Source organism: Cervus elaphus, chromosome 7 (assembly GCF_910594005.1).
Source record: "Cervus elaphus chromosome 7, mCerEla1.1, whole genome shotgun sequence".
Taxonomy (NCBI): domain Eukaryota; kingdom Metazoa; phylum Chordata; class Mammalia; order Artiodactyla; family Cervidae; genus Cervus; species Cervus elaphus.
Window position 1 is genome coordinate 29102454 of NC_057821.1, and position 18854 is coordinate 29121307.

The 18854-nt window shown below is 46.1% G+C and overlaps 2 protein-coding genes across 28 annotated transcripts in view; both read right to left on the bottom strand.

Moving 5' to 3' along the window:
- Window positions 1-18854, bottom strand: part of LOC122697341 (BOLA class I histocompatibility antigen, alpha chain BL3-7) — a 256855-nt gene that overhangs the window by 68649 nt on the left and 169352 nt on the right. For 5 of the 27 annotated variants that reach the window (XR_006342047.1, XR_006342046.1, XR_006342045.1 and 2 more), the window contains exon 1: window positions 3611-3723. The exons of 2 other annotated variants lie outside the window; for them this stretch is intronic. Coding sequence is in view for 20 of the 25 variants with exons in the window: in XM_043908063.1 (XP_043763998.1) it covers window positions 3611-3683 (73 nt within the window). In the remaining 5 variants the exon portion in view is untranslated. Of the gene's footprint in view, window positions 1-69; window positions 375-446; window positions 584-721; window positions 755-914; window positions 990-1180; window positions 1286-1397; window positions 1674-2554; window positions 2831-3028; window positions 3299-3610; window positions 3768-18854 lie in introns of those variants that run through there. 20 more of the 27 variants (XM_043908102.1, XM_043908079.1, XM_043908103.1 and 17 more) reach the window with 14 other exon arrangements.
- LOC122697345 (BOLA class I histocompatibility antigen, alpha chain BL3-7-like) overlaps window positions 1-18854 on the bottom strand; it is a 101343-nt gene that overhangs the window by 59790 nt on the left and 22699 nt on the right. The window contains exons 6-7 of the mRNA XM_043908111.1: window positions 722-754; window positions 536-583 (exon numbers count right to left, since the gene is read on the bottom strand). The gene's annotated coding sequence lies outside the window, so the exon portion shown is untranslated. The remainder of the gene's footprint in view (window positions 1-535; window positions 584-721; window positions 755-18854) is intronic.

Sequence of the window (18854 nt, forward strand, 5' to 3'; positions counted from 1 at the left end):
TTCAAACTTTACGAATACTCAGCTTTATTACCTGATACCCCTTCATGGCACTAATTTGAAAGAACAAAATCATATATACAGATTTTATTTTCAATAAGGAAATATGACATCATTACTCAGTGCATATGAAGCAGACACGGATTGAACGGCCCAGCCCCGTCTCTGCTGGAGCAGGACAGTGGCTGAGGGAGAACACAGGTCCGGGTTGGGAGGGGGCGCAGTGGGCAGGGTTGGCCAGTCTCCCCACCTCCTCACATTATGCTAAGAGGAGCACAGACACACTCAGATGCAGCTGCAGAAAGAGGGGTCCTGGGATCTGACGTCACAAAGTGGGACCGAGCATCACTCAGTCCCCACGAGGCAGCTGTCTCACACTGTTAGAGAAAAGAATCAGGAACCAGTTCGGGTCAGTCATGTAAGCACTCACATTCTCCACAGCCCCCAATGCTCACATGTCCCACTCAAAGATCACTGCTGCCCAATGTGTTCCCTCTGCCCCAATCCCCCTTCCAATCTAGACCCTCCAGAATCTCACCTTTAGGAACCGTGAGAGACACATCAGAGCTCTGGGCACTGTCACTGCCTGGAGGAGAACAAGACCAGGATGTGGTCAGAACCCACAGGAGAGAAACTAGAGAAGGAACTTTGAGGAGAATGAGCCCCCATGGCCTCCTGTCTGCACCCTCACAAGGGTCTCAGGAATCACCCCCTTCATACTTACTTGCAGCCTGGGTGTAGATCCGTCCTTTTTCACCTGTGAGAAGAAAATATCACGTGAGAGGCCAGGGAGAAGGCTGAGTCATGAGACCTTAGAGGAGCCCCTAGTCCTGGACTCCAGAGAACTTTCTGGAACTGTGGTCAAAACTCATGATAGGATCAGGAACACAGAGAAGGGAAACGTGTAAGGACTGGGCCATCTGCCCTCCTGGAGGTCTGTCCACAGCAAGGATCTCCCTCTGACCTTCAAGTGCTGGAAACCTGGTCCCCAACTGGAATTAGGAAGGCGAAAAATTTCTCTTTCATTTTCATACATGCTTTAGAAAAGCAAAATGTTAGCATCAGCTCCAGACTCCACGCGTGTGTGGAGCATACTTTCCAATAACCAGGCAGGTAAACTTCTACCTGGGCTTGAAACCCCCAGTGAGACAAGAAAACTCAGATCCCTCCCTCCCTTCCCTACCTGAGCGCTTCTTCCTCCAGATCACAGCTCCAGCCACCACAGCCACCATGAGGAGAACCAGGGCAACAATGATGCCCACAGTGAGGAAGGAGGTCTGAGGAGGTTCTGTGGAGGAGAGGGAAAGGCCCCTCAGGCTTGAGTCCTGACCTTGCTGAACTGAGTCCTGGAGGACTCCTGCTTTATAGGAGAGGAAGCTCCATCCCATCTCCCTCCTTACCCCATCTCAGGGTGAGGGGCTCCTGAAGCCCCTCGTGTTGCACACGGCACGTGTATCTCTGCTCCTCTCCAGAAGGCACCACCAGGGCCGCCCACTTCTGGAAGGTCCTGTCTCCTGAAGGCCTGGTCTCCACAAGCTCCATGTCCTGGGTCTGGTCCTCCCCATTGCGCTGCCAGGTCAGTGAGATCTCCTCAGGGTAGAAGCCCAGGGCCCAGCACCTCAGGGTGACCTCACGGTCAGAGATGGGGTGACGGGTCACATGCGCCTTTGGAGGGTCTGAGGAAGAATCAGAAAATTGACAGTTTGTGTTACCTCCATGGGTCACTGAAGCAGCATCATGTGACCATCCTGAGAAAGGACAGAACAGTGATTTTTCCCCCAGCTTTACTCATGTATACTTAACAAAAACTGTACACATTTAAAGTGTACTACATGTTGCTTTGATATATAGCTACACTGTGAAGGTAATATATTCATCAACTTACCTTATGTGTGTGTCTGTTTGACAGGGGTGATGAGAATGATTAAGATCAATTTTAAAGTATACAATATAGGATTATTATTAACTATAGTCACCAGGCTGTACTTCATATCCCCAGATGTATTATGAACTTTTTTACCGGCTGAGCTATGGAGCATTCAAGACCATGGTGTTGAAAAAAGCAACACAAGAGCTAGATAACAGCCTCAAATCAGAGATCAGGGATGATCTATATTCGTCCTTAGAAATTTCTAGAATGAGAGACTAGGATAGGAGCTCTAAAAATGGGAGGGGGAGAATACAGAGTGGTGGAGGCTGAATGACTCAGAAAAGCTGGAGTCAGGCCTCCTTAGATGCTCTCAGTGAGAACATATTTTGAGAGAGAAAGTCATGGATCACAAGATGGCGGCCAGGGTCAAAGGGCACCGCTGACCAGCTATTTCAGGGATGGTTTGTTTCCTGCTTCTTCCTCAAAGACCGTGGATTCCTTAATTGTCCTTCAGAGAAGTGGGGCCACTGGTGACTGTCTTGTACAGAATATGAATACCCGGGCGGATTTCCTCCTTCTCCTGACAAGAACCTGGGGCGCTGCTCCCACAGGGACCCCATTTTCCTCTCCTCGTGGGAAGCCAGCTCCAGCCCGAGGGGAGATCAGGGGGCCCCGCGCCCCTGGTACCTGCGCGCAGCAGCGTGTCCTTCCCGTTCTCCAGGTGTCTGCGGAGCCACTCCACGCACTCGCCCTCCACGTAGTTCCTGTAGTGATCCGCAACACCTGCCGCCTCCCACTTGCGCTTGGTGATCTGAGCTGCTGTGTCCGCCGCGGTCCAGGAGCGCAGGTCCTCGTTCAGGGCGATGTAATCTCTGCCGTCGTAGGCGTACTGCATGTGCCCGCGGAGGAGACGCCCGTCCGGCCCCACGTAGCAGCCGTACATCAGCTGGTAGGTGTGAGACCCTGACCCGCCCCGACCACCCGCGGTGATTAAACCCAAACTGAAAATGAAACCGGGTCAAGCCCCGCCGGCTCCTCCCGGGTCGGGGTGCGGGCGTGTTCCGCAGTGTTGGGGTGACCCTCGGACCCGCAGACTCGGGGCGACCCCGCCGGTCCCTGGGGATGGGGGTCGTGACCTGGACCCGGGCCCGCGTCGCTCACCGGCCTCGCTCTGGTTGTAGTAGCCGCGCAGGTTGTTCAGGCTCACTCGGAAAGTCTGTGTGGTGTCCTTGGCTCTGCGCGTGTTCCGATCCCAATACTCGGGCCCCTCCTGCTCCACCCACCGCGCCCGCGGCTCCATCCTCGGATCCGGGGCGTCGCTGTCGAACCGCACGAACTGCGTGTCGTCCACGTAGCCGACGATGATGAAGCGGGGCTCCCCGAGGCCCGGCCGGGACACGCCGGCGTAGAAATACCTCATGGAGTGGGAGCCTGGGGGCGGGAAGGGGTGAGACTCGGCCCGACCTCCTCCCGGCGCGGGTCCCGGGTCCGAGGTGATGGGGCCGGGAGGGCGGAGGGGGCGGAGGGCCAGTGAGATAGAAGATGTCGAAAACCGTTCCGAACTTCGAAAGGGGTAGAAAGGAGGGGTCGGGAAGTAAGAAGGGACAGGCCGGGACCCGGGAGGCGGCGGGCCTGGGCAGGGGCGTCGGGGTCGCTCAGTCCCTGGGTTAATTCCCCCCAGACTCCCGAGCGGTCCCCTCGCCCTTCCCCGCAGAGGCCCTTCCCTCCCGACCCTGCACTCACCAGCCCGGGTCTCGGTCAGGACCAGGACCCCCGAAAAGAGCAGGAGAAAGGTTCGCGGCCCCATGACTCGCATCCTCTGGGTCCGTGAAGATGCAGTCTGGGCGGGTCGGTGGAGACTTTATAACCGGGATCCGCGGAGACGCTGATTGGATTTTCTAGAAATCCGGCACCCAGTAGCAGTGAGAACTGGGGCCGCGTCACGAGTGTCCAGGCAGGAGGGCTAAACACAGGTTGTGAGAGAGAAAGTGAAACTCGGGGAGACGGGGAATCCCCAACAGGGAGCGTCCCAGCCCCTGACTCCGCCCTTGCCCTGAGATCCTGAGCGGCTTGCGCTCCAGGGTCCTGGGACTTTGCCCTGATCCCTCCCCTCCTGCTAGGTAGAATGTTCAAACTACCCAATAATTACACCCATCTCACAGGCTGGCAAAGTAATGCTTAAAATTCTCCAAACCAGGCTTCAACAGAACCTGAACCCTAAACTTTCAGATATTCAAGCTGGATTTAGAAAAGCCAGAGGAACGAGACATCAAAGTGCCAACATCCCCTGGATCATGGAAAAAGCAAGAGAGAAACATCTACTTCTGCTTTATGGACTGTGCCAAAGTCTTTGTGTGGATCAAAACAAACAGTGGAAAATTCTTCAAGAGATGGGAATACCAGACCACCTGACCTGCCTTTTTGAGAAAACTGTGTGCAGGTCAAGAAGCTAGAGTTAGAACTGGACATGGAACAACAGACTGGTTCCAAATTGGGAAAGGAGGACCTCAAGGCTGTATATTGTCATCCTGCTCATTTAACTTACATGCAGAGTACATCATGTGACATGCTGGGCTGGATGAATCACAAGCTGGAATCAATACTGCGAGGAGAAATATCAATAACCTCAGATATGCAGATGACACCACCCTTACAGCAGAAAGCAAAGAGGAGCTAAAGAGCCTCTTGATGAAAGTGAAAGAGAAGAGTGAAAACGTTGGCTTCAAGCTCAACATTCAGAAAACTAAGGTCATGGCATGTGATCCCATCACTTCATGGCAAATAAATGGGGAAACAATGGAAATAGTGGCAGACTTTATTTTTGGGGGCTCCAAAATCATGCAGATGGTGACTGCAGCCATGAAATTAAAAGATGCTTGCTACTTGGAAGAAATGCTACAACCAACCTAAACAATATGTTAAAAAGCAGAGACATTACTTTGCCAACAAAGGTCCATCTAGTCAAAGCTGTTTTTTCCAGTAGTCATGTATGGATGTGAGGGTTGGACTGTAAAGAAAGCTGGGCACTGAAGAATTGATGCTTTTGAACTGTGGTGTTGGAGAAGACTCTTGAGAGTCCCTTGGACTTCAAGGAGATCAAACCAGGAAATCTGAAAGGAAATCAGTCCTGAAAATCCATTGGAGGGACTGATGCTGAAGCTGAAGCTCCAATCTTTGGCCACCTGATGTGAAGAACTGACTCATTGAAGAAGACCCCTATGCTGAACAAGATTGAAGGCAGGAGGAGAAGGGGATGACAGAGGATAAGATGGTTGGATGACATCACTGACTCGATGGATGTGAGTCTGAGCAAGCTCCAGGAGATGGTGATGGACAGGGAGGCCTGGCATGCTGCAGTCCATGGGGTCACAAAGAGTCGGACATGACTGAGCGACTGAACTGAACTGAACTGAACTCTCCTCTGAGAGCCCTTTGTCCCCCTGTCTCCCTGAGTCCTAGCTCTGGGGCTGTTTGAGATTTTGATTAAAATATCTACACAATCTTACAAATTAGTGAGGACCCCAAGGATAGTATTATGTGACCACTTCTATGCATATTTTCCATAGTACGAATAATACACTTTAAAGATTATTGTTTCTTTATTTAGAATAATATTAATAGAAAGAAAGTTTAGTCGCTCAGTCGTGTCCAACTCTTTGCGACTGCATGCACTGTAGCCTACCGGACTCCTCTGTCCATGGGATTTTCCAGGCAAGAGTACTGGAATGGGTTGCCATTTCCTTTTCCAGAGGATCTTCCCAACCCGGGGATCGAACGCGGGTCTCCCACATTGTAGGCAGATGCTTTACCGTCTGAGCCACCAGGGAAGTCCTAAAGGCTGGTTATAATATTAATAATCAATGTGTTTAATATGAATAACTAGTTCCCAGAATAAACAGGGTATTGAGAAGCATAGAGCTTTTTCCATTGTTTCCAAGTATCCTTCCTGTCTCTTTCACCAGAAGATCACTGGATATTCAGGTCTGCATCTGCATTGAATCTGTTATTTTGATTGTAGTCTGTGAAAGTGAAAAAGCCCGCACATATGTAGGAATAAAGTTTTCAGATAATTGTGGATGTTCATCTTGGATACAAAAGTAAAACTATACAAATTGTACTTTCTCAAAGGTTTTTTCAGAGTGGACCTGAAACAATATCATTGACTATTTTCTATTCTGTTACATTAAAATCCATATGCCTATTTTGCTCTATGAACATCTCTTGTACTTATATGAGATTTTTACAAAGTAATACATTGTTTCACTAAATTATACAGATCTTTCTGCTCATTCATTCTTTCAAGAACAGTTGTTTTCCATGTGAAAGAGGGTAGTTCAGAGCACACAGAGTTTTTCCTTGGGCCATAAGACTTTGAAATTTAGTAGAAGTGCTCGGTGTGTACTTTCCATCTCATCACAGAAGATGCTTTCAAAATGTGTATTTAAGAATGATGATTAGGAAACATAAGCATTTTTATTTACTTTATTTTAAAAAATTTATTTTATTGAAGGATATTTGATTTATAATGTTAATTTATGCTGTACAGCAGAGTGACTCACTTATACATGTGTATATGTATATATATTCTTTTTCATATTTTTTTCCCTATTTTTTTTCACCATTTTTTCCCATTATTAATGACAGATAAGAATTTTTAATGTGTCATTCTGGATGTTTTAAAGCAAACCTGATTATTGGTTTTCTTTTTTTCTACAAGAAAGCTTTGGTGAAAGTAGTTACTAGTGCAGTTTGCTACCATAGTCCGTTACTGCTAAGTGATACATCAAAGCAAATGTCAACATAGTGAGAAGTCAAATAATATCTGAGTGATGCTATGAAAGTAGTTTTCGCTTCAGGGATCTCATGAAAGGGTCTCAGTGACATCAAGGGTTCCACAGACCACACTCTGAGAACTGCTGTTCTGAATGAACCAGGGTGTCTCTCAACTGATCCCTGCCTTTGCCTCCTCTTCATTTTGGAAAATGCTTTTTCCTGAGCTGAACTCCCTGCCCCCTCAAACTTAACTGAGGGCCCTGCCCCTGGGCTGCTCCAGGAGAGAACTCACCCCCTAGAAAGTGATGCCAGAGAGTGTCCTCAGTCTGGGAAGGGAGGTGGGGGGACAGGTGTTTCCCCCTTGGAACTGGGGACAGTTTGCACCTGAAGGCGCCAGACCCACTCATAACCTACATTGACTTTGTTACACACCAGCTTAATATGTATTCATATTCCAGACAGAAATCTGATGTAGTGTCTAAGAAAAGTAATATTGGCCCTTTCATCTCATGTGGTCTGATGCACCTGACTTGAGGCCAACAAATCATGAAGAGCAGTCCATTCCAAGAGAACATTCTGTGGTGAAAGAATTGTTCTATGTCTGTGCTGTCCAGTCAGGTAGCCAGTAGCTACATGAGGCTATTTACATGTTAAAGTGTCTGTTGTGCTGAGCACTTTTATTTATTTTAATTTAAATAGCAATATGTGGCTACTACCTAGCATATTGGTCAATGCATATCCAGAATGTTGTTAATTAATCTCCTGTCTTTTTCCCCTAAAAGATACTGTGTGACTCATTAATGCACATTAAAATAATCTTAATATTGAAGTCTTGGATTTGTCTGTGCAGGTCTTAGATATAGCTTTAAATACAGCATACTCTGAAATCTTCTTTAATGTGTATTTTAACAGATAGAGTGTTCAGACATTAGCCAAACCATGGTTTATCACCATAAGGTCGTAAGTTCAACATTGCCCATCACTAGATATAATCCTTGAGCTCTTGGTGTTTTCCTTAACTTGGTAAACATAAGGGCACACAGAAGTCCTCATTTAGCCCAAGAGGGCATGTTTATTGAACACAACAGATATCAATACTTTGTGGGACTTGTACATACTTGTAAAGTTGTGAAGAAGAAGATACAATGTTAGAATCCACCACCTTACTACTTTGTACTTACTGCTCCTGCTATACTTTCTCCCAAATTCCATCAGTTCTGTTTCCCTTCACCCTTGGACCCCTCTCTCTAGACAAAAATATACATAAATTTTTTTACACTTGTGGAATGAACAGTTTTTTGAACCAAAGATTAAAATCATCAAAGCATATAAATCTTTCCTATGTCAATCAGACACTCACAAGATACAAACATATACCCCTATTCCAATGGAGACACATAAAAATTTTTGGCAAACAGGTAACATGTCTCAATGTTCTTCCGCCAAAGACCACCAGGAGCAAATCTGTGGGCAATCAAGTTGGATTCATACTGGATACAGCGAGGGAGATCACAGAGCATCAGGGACGATGGTGTCCTTGTAAGGTGTTAGAACATATACAGCCAGGAGTCCCCAAACTCTGAGGTTGGACTGGTACCTCCTATCAGATCAGTGCCCACATTAGATTAGAAATAAAGTGTACAATAAATATACTGTGCTTGAAACACCCTGAAACCATTCCTCCCATCCCTGGTCCATGAAAAATTGTCTTCCATGAAATCAGTTCCTGTTGCCAAAACGTTGAGGACCACTGATATACAGGATGTGGGCTTCGATTTTGAGAAGCGTCTATGCAAGACTGGCTCACTCTAGACTGGGCGTTGTCGGGAAGCGGGGGCAATTCTAGGACTGGGCACCTCATGAGCCTCTGCTGTAGGGAGGGCAGACTAGAGCGAGGACACAGCGGTGACTGGGAGGAGGCAGTGGTCTCTGGATCAGCTCAGGGGGAGGTTTGGTGCATGGTGAGGGCACAGGGCTGCCTGGTTGGTCTGAGCTGGTGCAGAATGCTGTCGTGTTCTGGTTTTGTCTCTCTGTGTCACACACTCAGATGTCCTTGTCTGATGCTGATCTTCTGTGAGATGACTTATGTCCAACAGGAGAACAACACAGATGGGTGGTGAGCTCCAGCCCAGCTAGAGGATCAGAACGTACGTCCTAGTGTATGAGCTGAAGGTGACCTGTCAAGTGTTTACAAATGTAAGGGATTTTTAATCCCATGTAATTTTTGAAAGCATTACTTGCCAGCACACAAGAGAATTGAAAAGATACTCAAGTACATACAAAAATAAATAATTCATGTTCTTCCCCTCACTCCACATTACTCAAGTCCTCTTCTCAGAAACAATTGCAGTTAGAAATTTCTCATTTTTCTTTCCAGAAAAATATACTGTTCATTAATGAATACTGTTATATCAGTACAAGAGCTCAGGCCACAGCCTGGGAGAAATTATTACAAATTCACATATCTGATAAAGTGAAAGAAAAAAAGGGAAGTTGCTCAGTCGTATCTGACTCTTTGCGACTCCGTGGACTGTAGCCTACCAGGCTCTTCTGTCCATGGGATTTTCCAGGCAAGAGTACTGGAGTTGATTGCCATTTCCTTCCCAGGGCATCTTCCCAACACAGGGATCGAACCTGGGTCTCCTGCATTGTAGACAGATGCTTTACCATCTGAGCCACCAGGGAAGTCCATCAGGGAAATGTGATAAAGGACTTTGTTTTAGAATATACATAGAACTCTTCAACTCAACAAAATGAAAATAACTATTTAAAAACAAAGTTTGAACAGACACTTCTTCTAGAAGATATGACAATGGAAATATATATAAAAAGATGCTAAACATCTTAGGTTGATAGGAAATGTAAATTACAAAGACAGTAATTTGCATCACACCTGATGGAACATACACAATCCAAGAACTGGTGATGCCAAGGTTGGAGCAGCAGAAGGACGTAGAGCAGCAGAAACCCTCACTCACTGGGGCAGAAATAGGAAGCAGCGCGACCACGAGAAATGAGAGTCAGCGGTTTCTAACAAAGACACAGAGAAACTGTCCATCCTGTCTACAGATCAATCTAGTATTTCTCCAACTCATTTGAAAACTTATATTTGCACAAACCTCTGCACACCAATGTGTATATCAGAGTGCCCCTTAAGTGTGGGCTGGACACAGTGATTTTCTTCTAAAGATCACAGGGTGAAAAGTGGGGAAGTAAAAATAGAAGTTCACAAAGAAATGTGGGAAATGTACCTTAGCCAGGTAATGAAGTGAACTTATTAGTAATATTCGGGTGGACAGTGTATACCCTTGGTGAGTGGAGAATGTCACTCATCTCTGAGATCCTCTTCCCAAAACCGTTTGCCCCAGTCAAATCGAAAGATGTTCTACTATGTCTCTGAGCAGTACTCCCCAAAACATCAAAGTCATAAAAACAAGAGAAGTCTGTGTGACTGTCACAGCCAGAGGAGCCTGAAGGAGACACAATTCAGACTTGATATGTGTCTTTGATAGGATCCTGGATCAGGTTAAAGGAAAACTAATGAAGTTCAATAAATTCTGGAGTTTAGTAACACTGTATCAATATTGGTCATCAGCTGTGAGGAATGTATGATGGTGGTATAAAATGTCCTCACAGAGTGTGGGATACATAGTAACTCTCTACTAACTTTGCTACTTTTTTGTAAATCTGAAACTGTATTAAAATGAAAGCACAATTTAATATCAACTAGAAATGAACAGGAAGTATAAGAAACAATTATCAACTTTCCAAGATGTGTTCATCAATGAGCTTCAGAGAGGAGACATGGAGAGAAAAGATGGAAACCTGAGACACAGGGAGGGCTCCAGAGCTCTCCTCTCCTCTAATCCTTGCTGTACCTTCGAGCCTGACCCCAGAGCTGCTCAGAAAGCACCTTCGCCCCCTCATTGGACCAGGCCAGCCATCTCTGTCGGACTCAGACCACAATGCACCCTCTGCCTTCCCTGTGCAGAACTGAAGAGAAGAGTGGTCGTGCCCCCGTGTGGCCACAGGGCTGATGCCTGGACACCTGCGCTCCCCTCTGACCTCCTTCCCAGAGACCTGCCCAGGCTCTCCTCAGGCTCCCAGCGGCGGGTCACTGCTGTGCACACAAGCTGGTGTCCATCCAGTGTCAAAATCAACACTTGAACTGTCACCCAAAATACACCCTGACATGGACATTTCTCTCCCCATGAAATAACCAAGGACTTTGGCCTCAGAGGGAATCAGATATCAGGGCAGTAATGTCAGGTTCAGGGTGGAGTCCACAGACATAAAGCGTGTCCTCATTACCGAGGGATGGGACCTTGAAACCCAAGTACTGTCCCTTCTTCTGTCTACTGTCAGACTTACAGACTCTTCCTCCGGGGACTCAGCTCTGGAACCTCCATTCCTAGGATGCGGTAGAAGAGGGGAGCATGGGTAGGGGGAGGAGATCCCAAAGTGCCTGTAAAGGTGGGGAGGCTCCTGGAGAAGTTCGGAGAGGCTGGAAACATGACCTTATGGGATGGAGGCCTGGGGTGTGGAGGGGGAGGAACCCGAGAGGAGAGGGTGGGGGAGGGTCACTGCGGGGACCAGAGCACAGGGAGGCGGGGTCTGTGTGGGGAGGGGCACAGGGGCTTCTGGCCTGGGCGCTGGGAGAGGCTCTATTTTCCACCCAGATGATAAACACACTGGAGAAGAAAATGGCAACCCACTCCAGTGTTCTTGCCTAGAAAATCCCGTGGACAGAGGAGCCTGGTGGGCTGCTGTCCATAGGGTCGCATAGAGTTGGAAACAACTGAAGTGACTTAGCATGCATCCACGTGTTGGAGAAGGAAATGGCAACCCACTCCAGTATTCTTGCCTAGAGAATCCCAGGGACAGAGGAGCCTGGTGGGCTGCCGTCTATGGGGTCACACAGAGTCGGACATGACTGAAGCGACTTAGCAGCAGCAGATAAACACACAGGTGTCAGCTCTATATTTTGCTGGTAAACTATACTTATATTTTCGGTATTTTTCTGAAATTACATGCATCAGTTCAGTTCAGTCGCTCAGTCGTGTCGGACTCTTTGAGACCCCATGGACAGCAGCACGCCAGGCCTCCCTGTCCATCACCAACTGCCAGAGTTTACTCAAACTCATGTCCATTCAGTCAGTGATGCCATGCAAAAATCTCATCCTCTGTCGTCCCCTTCTCCTCCCACCTTCAATCTTGCCCAGCGTCAGGGTCTTTTCCAATGAGTCAGTTGTTCGCATCAGGTGGCCAAAGTACTGGAGTTTCAGCTTCAGCATCAGTCCTTCCAATGAATATTCAGGACTGATTTCCTTTAGGATTGACTGGTTGGATCTCCTTGCTGTCCAAGGGACTCTCAAGATTCTTCTCCAACACCACAGTTCCAAAGCATCAATTCTTCAGCACTTAGCTTTCTTTATAGTCCAACTCTCACATCCTTACAGGTATGGTGTGACTCAAGTACAGGTGGAAGAAGGGAAAAGAGAAAGGGAGAGAGCGAAGGAGGTTAAAGGAATTCCTCTCTTCCAGAGAAATACCCCACCTCAGTCCCCTATCCTCACACCCCCATACACGATGCTGGGCGAGGGGGTGGGGCAGGGAGACTCAAGGAAGGAATGGCCCATCCTCAGCTAGGTCAGGGGCTATGGGACATTGTCCGCTTATTTGCTAAAACATCAGGGACCACTGTGTCAGAAAGACTGGCCCAACAGCTTGGGAAAAAGAGCTGCCCAGCTGTTGGCCATGAAGGTGATTCCTAGAGATCAAAGGAGAGGACCTGGAGGGGGAGCCTGGAGACCACAAGGGTGACAAGGAGACCAGGCATGAGTCTGGGCCAGGGGTCCCGCTAACATTTTCCAGAGGCAAGAAAACGACCTTCCGCCTCCCTAGACCTACACTCAAGGACACCAAAGGGGGTACCCTTCCTCTCCAGGCATCACACACCTTCCACCCTTTGATGCCTCAGAGGGTACTCTTCTGCTCTGAATCCTAAGAGCCCAGGACCCCAGCCTCCTGCCTCTCATCCCCTTCATGGACCTAATAGACAGAGACCTGATGTCTGAATCTCTCAGGGCTGATCCCTCCACTTTCAAATCTAACTTCTGGCTCTGAGGATGACCCAGGGTTTGGGGTCAGGGATCCCAGAGAGGGAGGCTGCCCAGGGCCCCACAGGCCACAGCTGAGCCAGGCCTCCAGCTGCGCAGAATCAACCGATTCTGCAACAAAATCCGGGGGCGGGGAAGAAGGGCGGGAACGGAACAAAAGCACTGCAAGCTCTTGTTAGCCGAGGTAGGTGTGGGGTCTGTCGGGGGGTGGGGGTGGGGTAGGGGAAATCCGCCTTTCTTGGGGGTCCTGGGGGTCAGAGGCAGGGACTCTTAGAGCAGAGGAATGCTTGAGTTCCTAAAGCCCCGACCATCCGAGTCCGAGGAGAAAATCAGTGCAGGCAGGTCGGTAGAGACGCTATAACCAAGAACGGGCTCCGATTGGAGAGTGAGAACTGGGAACTCGTCATGAGTATCCAGGCAGAAAGGCCCGACAGTTTGAGAGGAGAGAAAGTGAAACTCCAGCGAGGTGGGGAACCCCTCCCCCACTCGACACTTACCTCCCCGTCCCCAGACATCACCTTCTGGCCTAAGATTCTGATCGCCTTGCTCGGGACCTGGAACTTTGCCCTGACACTGCTACTCCTGCCTGGAGAACCGTGTTACACTGTCCCCCAGAGTCCTGGCCCAGGGACTGGGTAAGTCAGCAGTTTAGAAAACTTGATTTCAGAATCTGTCTATGGGCTTAGGACCTTGGACTTCAAAGACAATACCATTTATGTGTGATATATCTGTGAACATTTACTGTATTAGAAATAGAAACAGAAATCTATTGATTCAACTATTATATTTAATAACCCATTACATGAAAAGATATTTTTATGGAAAATCACTATTTTCAAAATAAAACAGTATAGTGAGAAGTGATCTTTCTAGATTTTACATTCTTTCAAAAGTTTCCATTCTTTTCTTGTATGTCTCATTAGAAGACTGAAGACTTTGCATATCTGCCTCTGTGTTTAATCTTTTTGATTGAGTATATGAAAAAATCCCGCCTCACAAAAATAGGTAACGGAAGTATGTTGAATAAAGTTTTCAGATAATTGTGGTTCCCACTTTGATACAACACTAAAACTACACAAGTGGTAGCTTCTTAAAGGTTATTTTTCAGTGATAACCCATAACTATCACTGAATATTTCCAAATCTGTTGCACAGGAATCCAAGGTCTGTCCTGTACATTGAGTGAATATGTGTGATTTTTTTAAGTAGTGTATTGTTTCACCAAGTTGTATAGATTTTAAAGTGTTAACATTTAAGATTATCAAACAATCACATTTGTTAATATCACCACAGTTGACACTGGAAAAGTGTGTCGGTACTGGGAAGCTGTCAAGATTAATTTTCTCATGAGAGCTTGCATTTTATCATTGGCAGAAAATAATGTCAGTTGATATTCTAGAAGGGAGAAGCTCCCATTCATTATGCCAAAATAACTAAATGTAAACAATCAGTTTTCCTGTTCTTCATTCTCAAAGTGAAAATGGCATTCCATAAAAAAAGAATCTAAGTCAAGTCAGAAAAATTATTTTCCTTGGGACATGGTACTTTAGAATGTAGCAGAAGGACTTCATGTGTACTTCCCAGTTCATCCTATCAGACATTCTAAAATGTGGACTTAAGAATGGTGACTGTAGCAACTGAATAATTTTTAATACTACAACCTGGATATTTTTCAGTGAAACTTGCTTTTCTATTCTGCAACTGAATGGTGGTGAAGAATTCAATAACTCCTATTGCTGTTTGGTGAAATAGCCCCTATTTCTGCTAAGTTTTACCTCAGAGCAAATGTCATCACAGTGAAAAAGGTAGGGGCTTCCCTGGTCGAGCAGTGGTTACTAATCTACCTTCCAATGACAGGGGACGTGAGTTCAGTCTCTGTTGGGGAACTAGGATCCCACATGCTACAGGGCAACTCCTGAGCCCATACACTCTAAAGCCCATGCTCTGCAACTGGTGAAAGCCCCAATACCTCAGTGAAGACCCAGTATAGCCAAAATAAAAAATAAAAATAAATAATTTAAAAAAAGGTGAATAAATTTTGGGTAATGTTATGAAAGTAGTTTTGACCCATAACTGGGTCTCAGAGACTTTAAGGGTTCCATAGACCACACTTTGAGAATTCCTGTTCTGAGTGAAGCAGGGAGACTACAAGCTGGCAGCTTCCCTTGTAGCTCAGTCTGTAAAGAATCTGCCTGCCATGCAGGAGACCCAGGTTCGATTCCTGAGTCAGGAAGGTCCCCTGGAGAAGGAAATGGCAACCCACTTAGGTATTCTTGCCTGGAGAAGCCCATGGACAGAGAAACCTGGAAGGCTACAGTCCATGGGGTCACAAGAGTCGGACATGACTTACCAACTAAACCGCCACCACAAGCTGGCATCCACCTCTTTGCCTTCTCCTCACTTCTGAGAATACCTCTTCCTGAACTGGACTCCCTGCCTCCCAAACCTTTACTTATTAGGGCTGTGCCTCTCGGCTCTCCTAAAAGAGAACTTACTCCTAGAAATCTGATGCCAGAGTGTCTCCATACACACAGAGAGTTGGATCACAGGTGTTTCCCCTTTGGGGAGGGAACAGTTTGTGCCTGAAGACAAGAGAGAGAAATTCATTCATGACCCATTTTGAATTTGTTCATTTCAGTTCAGTTCAGTCACTCAGTCGTGTCCAACTTTACGACCCCATGGACTGAAGCAGCACGCCAGGGCTCCCTGTCCATCACCAACTCGTGGAGTTTACTCAAACTCATGTCCACTGAATCGGTGATGTCATCCAACCATCTCATCCCCTGTCATCCCCTTCTCCTCCTGCCTTCAATCTTTCCCAGCCTCAGCGTCTTTTCAAATAAGTCAGCTCTTCACATGAGGTGGCCAAAGTGTTGGAGTTTCAGCTTCAACATCAGTACTTCCAATGAATATTCAGGACTGATCTCCTTTAGGATGGACTGGCTGGATCTCCTTGCAGTGCAAGGGATTCTCAAGAGTCTTCTCCAACACCACAGTTCAAAAGCATCTTTCTTTGGTGCTCAGCTTTCTTTATAGACCAACTCTTACATCCATACATGACTATTAAAAAATCATAGCCTTGACTAGATGGACCTTTTTTGGCAAAGTAATGTCTCTGCTTTTAAATATGCTGTCTAGGTTGGTCATAAACTTTTCTTCCAAGGAGCACGCATCTTTTAATTTCATGGCGGCAATCAACATCTGCAGTGGTTTTCGAGCCCCCCAAAATAAAGTCTGCCACTGTTTCCCCATCTATTTGCCATGAAGTGATGGGACCAGATGCCATGATCTTAGTTTTCTGAATATTGAGCTTTACGCCAACTTTTTCACTCTCCTCTTTCACTTTCATCAAGAGGCTCTTTAGTTCTTCTTTGCTTTCTGCTATAAGGGTGGTGTCATCTGCATATCTGAGGTTATTGATATTTCTCCTCACAATCTTGATTCCAGCTTGTACTTCATCCAGCCCAGAGTTTCTCATGATGTACTCAGCGTATAAGTTAAATAATGAATTTGTTGGTACCAGCTTAATATGGATCCATATCCCAGCCAGAAATGTAATCTGTGTGTGAGAAATAATATTTGCCCTTTGGTTTTAAATGGGTCTAATGCACCTTATTTGAAGCCCCAAATAGCATAAATAATAGTGCTACTCAAAGTTCTAGGTCTGCACTTTCCATGTGGTAGGTGCTAGCTACTGAGCTATTGAGCACTTGAAGTGTGGCTAATGTCACCGAGTTGAATTTTTATTTAATATCATTTAAATTTAAAAAGCCATAGGTGACTAGAGGGCTTTCCTGGTGGCTCAGATGGTAAATAATCCTCCTGCAGTGCAGGAGACCTGGGTTCCACCGCTGGGCTGGGAAGATCCCCTGGAGAAGGGAGTAGCTACTCACTTCAGCAATTATGCCTGGAAAATTTCAGAAACAGAGGAGCCTGGTGGGCTATAGTGCATGGGGTCACAAAGAATTGGACACGACTGAGTGACTAACACACACACACGTGCCTAGTAGCTACCATATTTGACAGAAGATATCTAAGTGTTTTAGTTTTCATTCTCCCGAGATACCATATGACTCATAGATTAAAGTACACTGAAATTATCTTTATACATTTATTTATGTGGGTCTTAGACATCACCTTAAAGCACAGAAGGCCAGAAAATTTAATTTGCCTGCAATGCAGGAGACCTGGGTTCCATTCCTAGGTTGGGAGGATCCCCTGGAGAAGGGAATGGCTACTCATTCCAGTCATCTTGATTGGAGAATTCCAAGGATAGAGGAGCCTGGCAGGCTACAGCCCAGAGGGTTTCAAAGAGTCAGATATGATAGAGCAACTAATGCTTTCATTTTCTTTAACATCTAGAGTGCACAGACATTAACCAAAATATAATCTATAACTTCAAGTTCATCAGTTTTCAAAAACACCCATCATTGGAGCCCATTTTGGTCTATATTACGCTGAGACTCTTGATGTCGTTTTTGCTAACCTGGTAAACATAAGCAAGTACTTATGTCTTCACTTAGCCACTAGAAAGTATTTATTGAACGCCCCATTATAAAATACCCTGTAGGTCCTACATAATTATGAAACACAAAGCAGAAGATGTAAACCGTAGAATTCCACCACCTTAGAATTCTTTACCTGTTATTCCTCCCCATGGTGTGTGGTACCTGCCCCTAGTTTTGGCTTTTTGTTTCCGTTCACCCTTGGACACCATTCTCCTCATCGTCTCTACTTAAATGAAAATATACATAGAATTTTCACAATTGTAGAATGAAGAATTTTCTAAGCCTGACCCAAAGATTAAAAAAAAAAACCACCAAGAAAAAATAAAACTTTCCATAGCAACCACAAACTCACAGCCATGCAAACACATGTCCATAGTCAAATTCAAAGACACATGAAAAAAATCAGACAGAAAACGGTTAACATGTGTCGATATTTTTCAGCCAGAGCCTGCCAGGAACACACCTAGTTGAACAGACTGTGTTTCCCACTGATACAGCAACGGAGGGCACAGTCGTGGGAAATCACAGGGCATTTTAGAATGAAAGTATAGGAAAGAATGTGTTATTGTGGAATTTGGGCTTTGGTTGGATAAAAGAAAGGTTTACTCTAAATTGAGTATTGCCAGGAAGCACGGTCAGTTACACGACTGGGTGTCCTAATCAGTCTTATCTATAAGGAGGGCAGGCTAGAGCAAGGGTAGAGCAGCAGTTGGTAAAGAAGCAGCCGTCACTCATGGTACCCAGGACGGGGGATGCTCATACTGTGTGAGTTGCACTGTACCCTGTGTTCTCTGCGCTTAAACAAAATTGTGCAAAGTCTTGTCTTGTGTCACTTTATTATGATTTCAGTGTATCCTTGTTTGATATTGGTATTTTATAAAATAGTTTATTCCAAAGAGAATTACATGGCCTAGCTGTGAGCACCAGGCTCGCTTCAAATAACACTGAGGTCCTGCTGTGAGTGTCACACCTGTTCCCTGGGGTCAGGAGGCTGATTTTTCTTCTTCCTTAAATTCAATATTTTAAAATTCTTACATTGCAAGTGAAAAATAAAGATTATAAGAAAACAGTTTGGAAAAGAAGAAATGCAAATACCAAGTAATTTATTATTAGTAAATGGGAAAAATCAGAATATGAAAGGAAAAATGGAAAGAAAAATTAAAATCTGTCAGCTTGGCAAAGATGAAAAGAAGGTAAAGGCTGGGAGCTTTAGTGGGTCTCCTTGGGAAAGTAAAGGTAGGGCAGGGTAAACAGATTAGAATTGGCTGGTATGAATACTTTCAGCTGGCTTTGGGTTAGAGGTGGACTTTAGTTGTCTGGTACCTGGCCCTGGGATCATTGGTGGTGGTGGTGGTTTAGTTGCTGAGTCATCTCTGACTCTTGCAACCCTGGCGGCTGTAGCCTGCCAGGCTCCTCTGTCCATAGGATTTCCCAGGCAAGAATCCTGGAGTGGATTGTCATTTCTAGGGATCAAACCTGGGTCTCCTGCGTTGCAGGTGGTCTCTTGCACTGGGGGTGGCCTCCTACATTGCAGGTGGATTCTTTACTGACTGAGCCACCAGGGTAGCCCTGAGGTCACAGAGGCAGA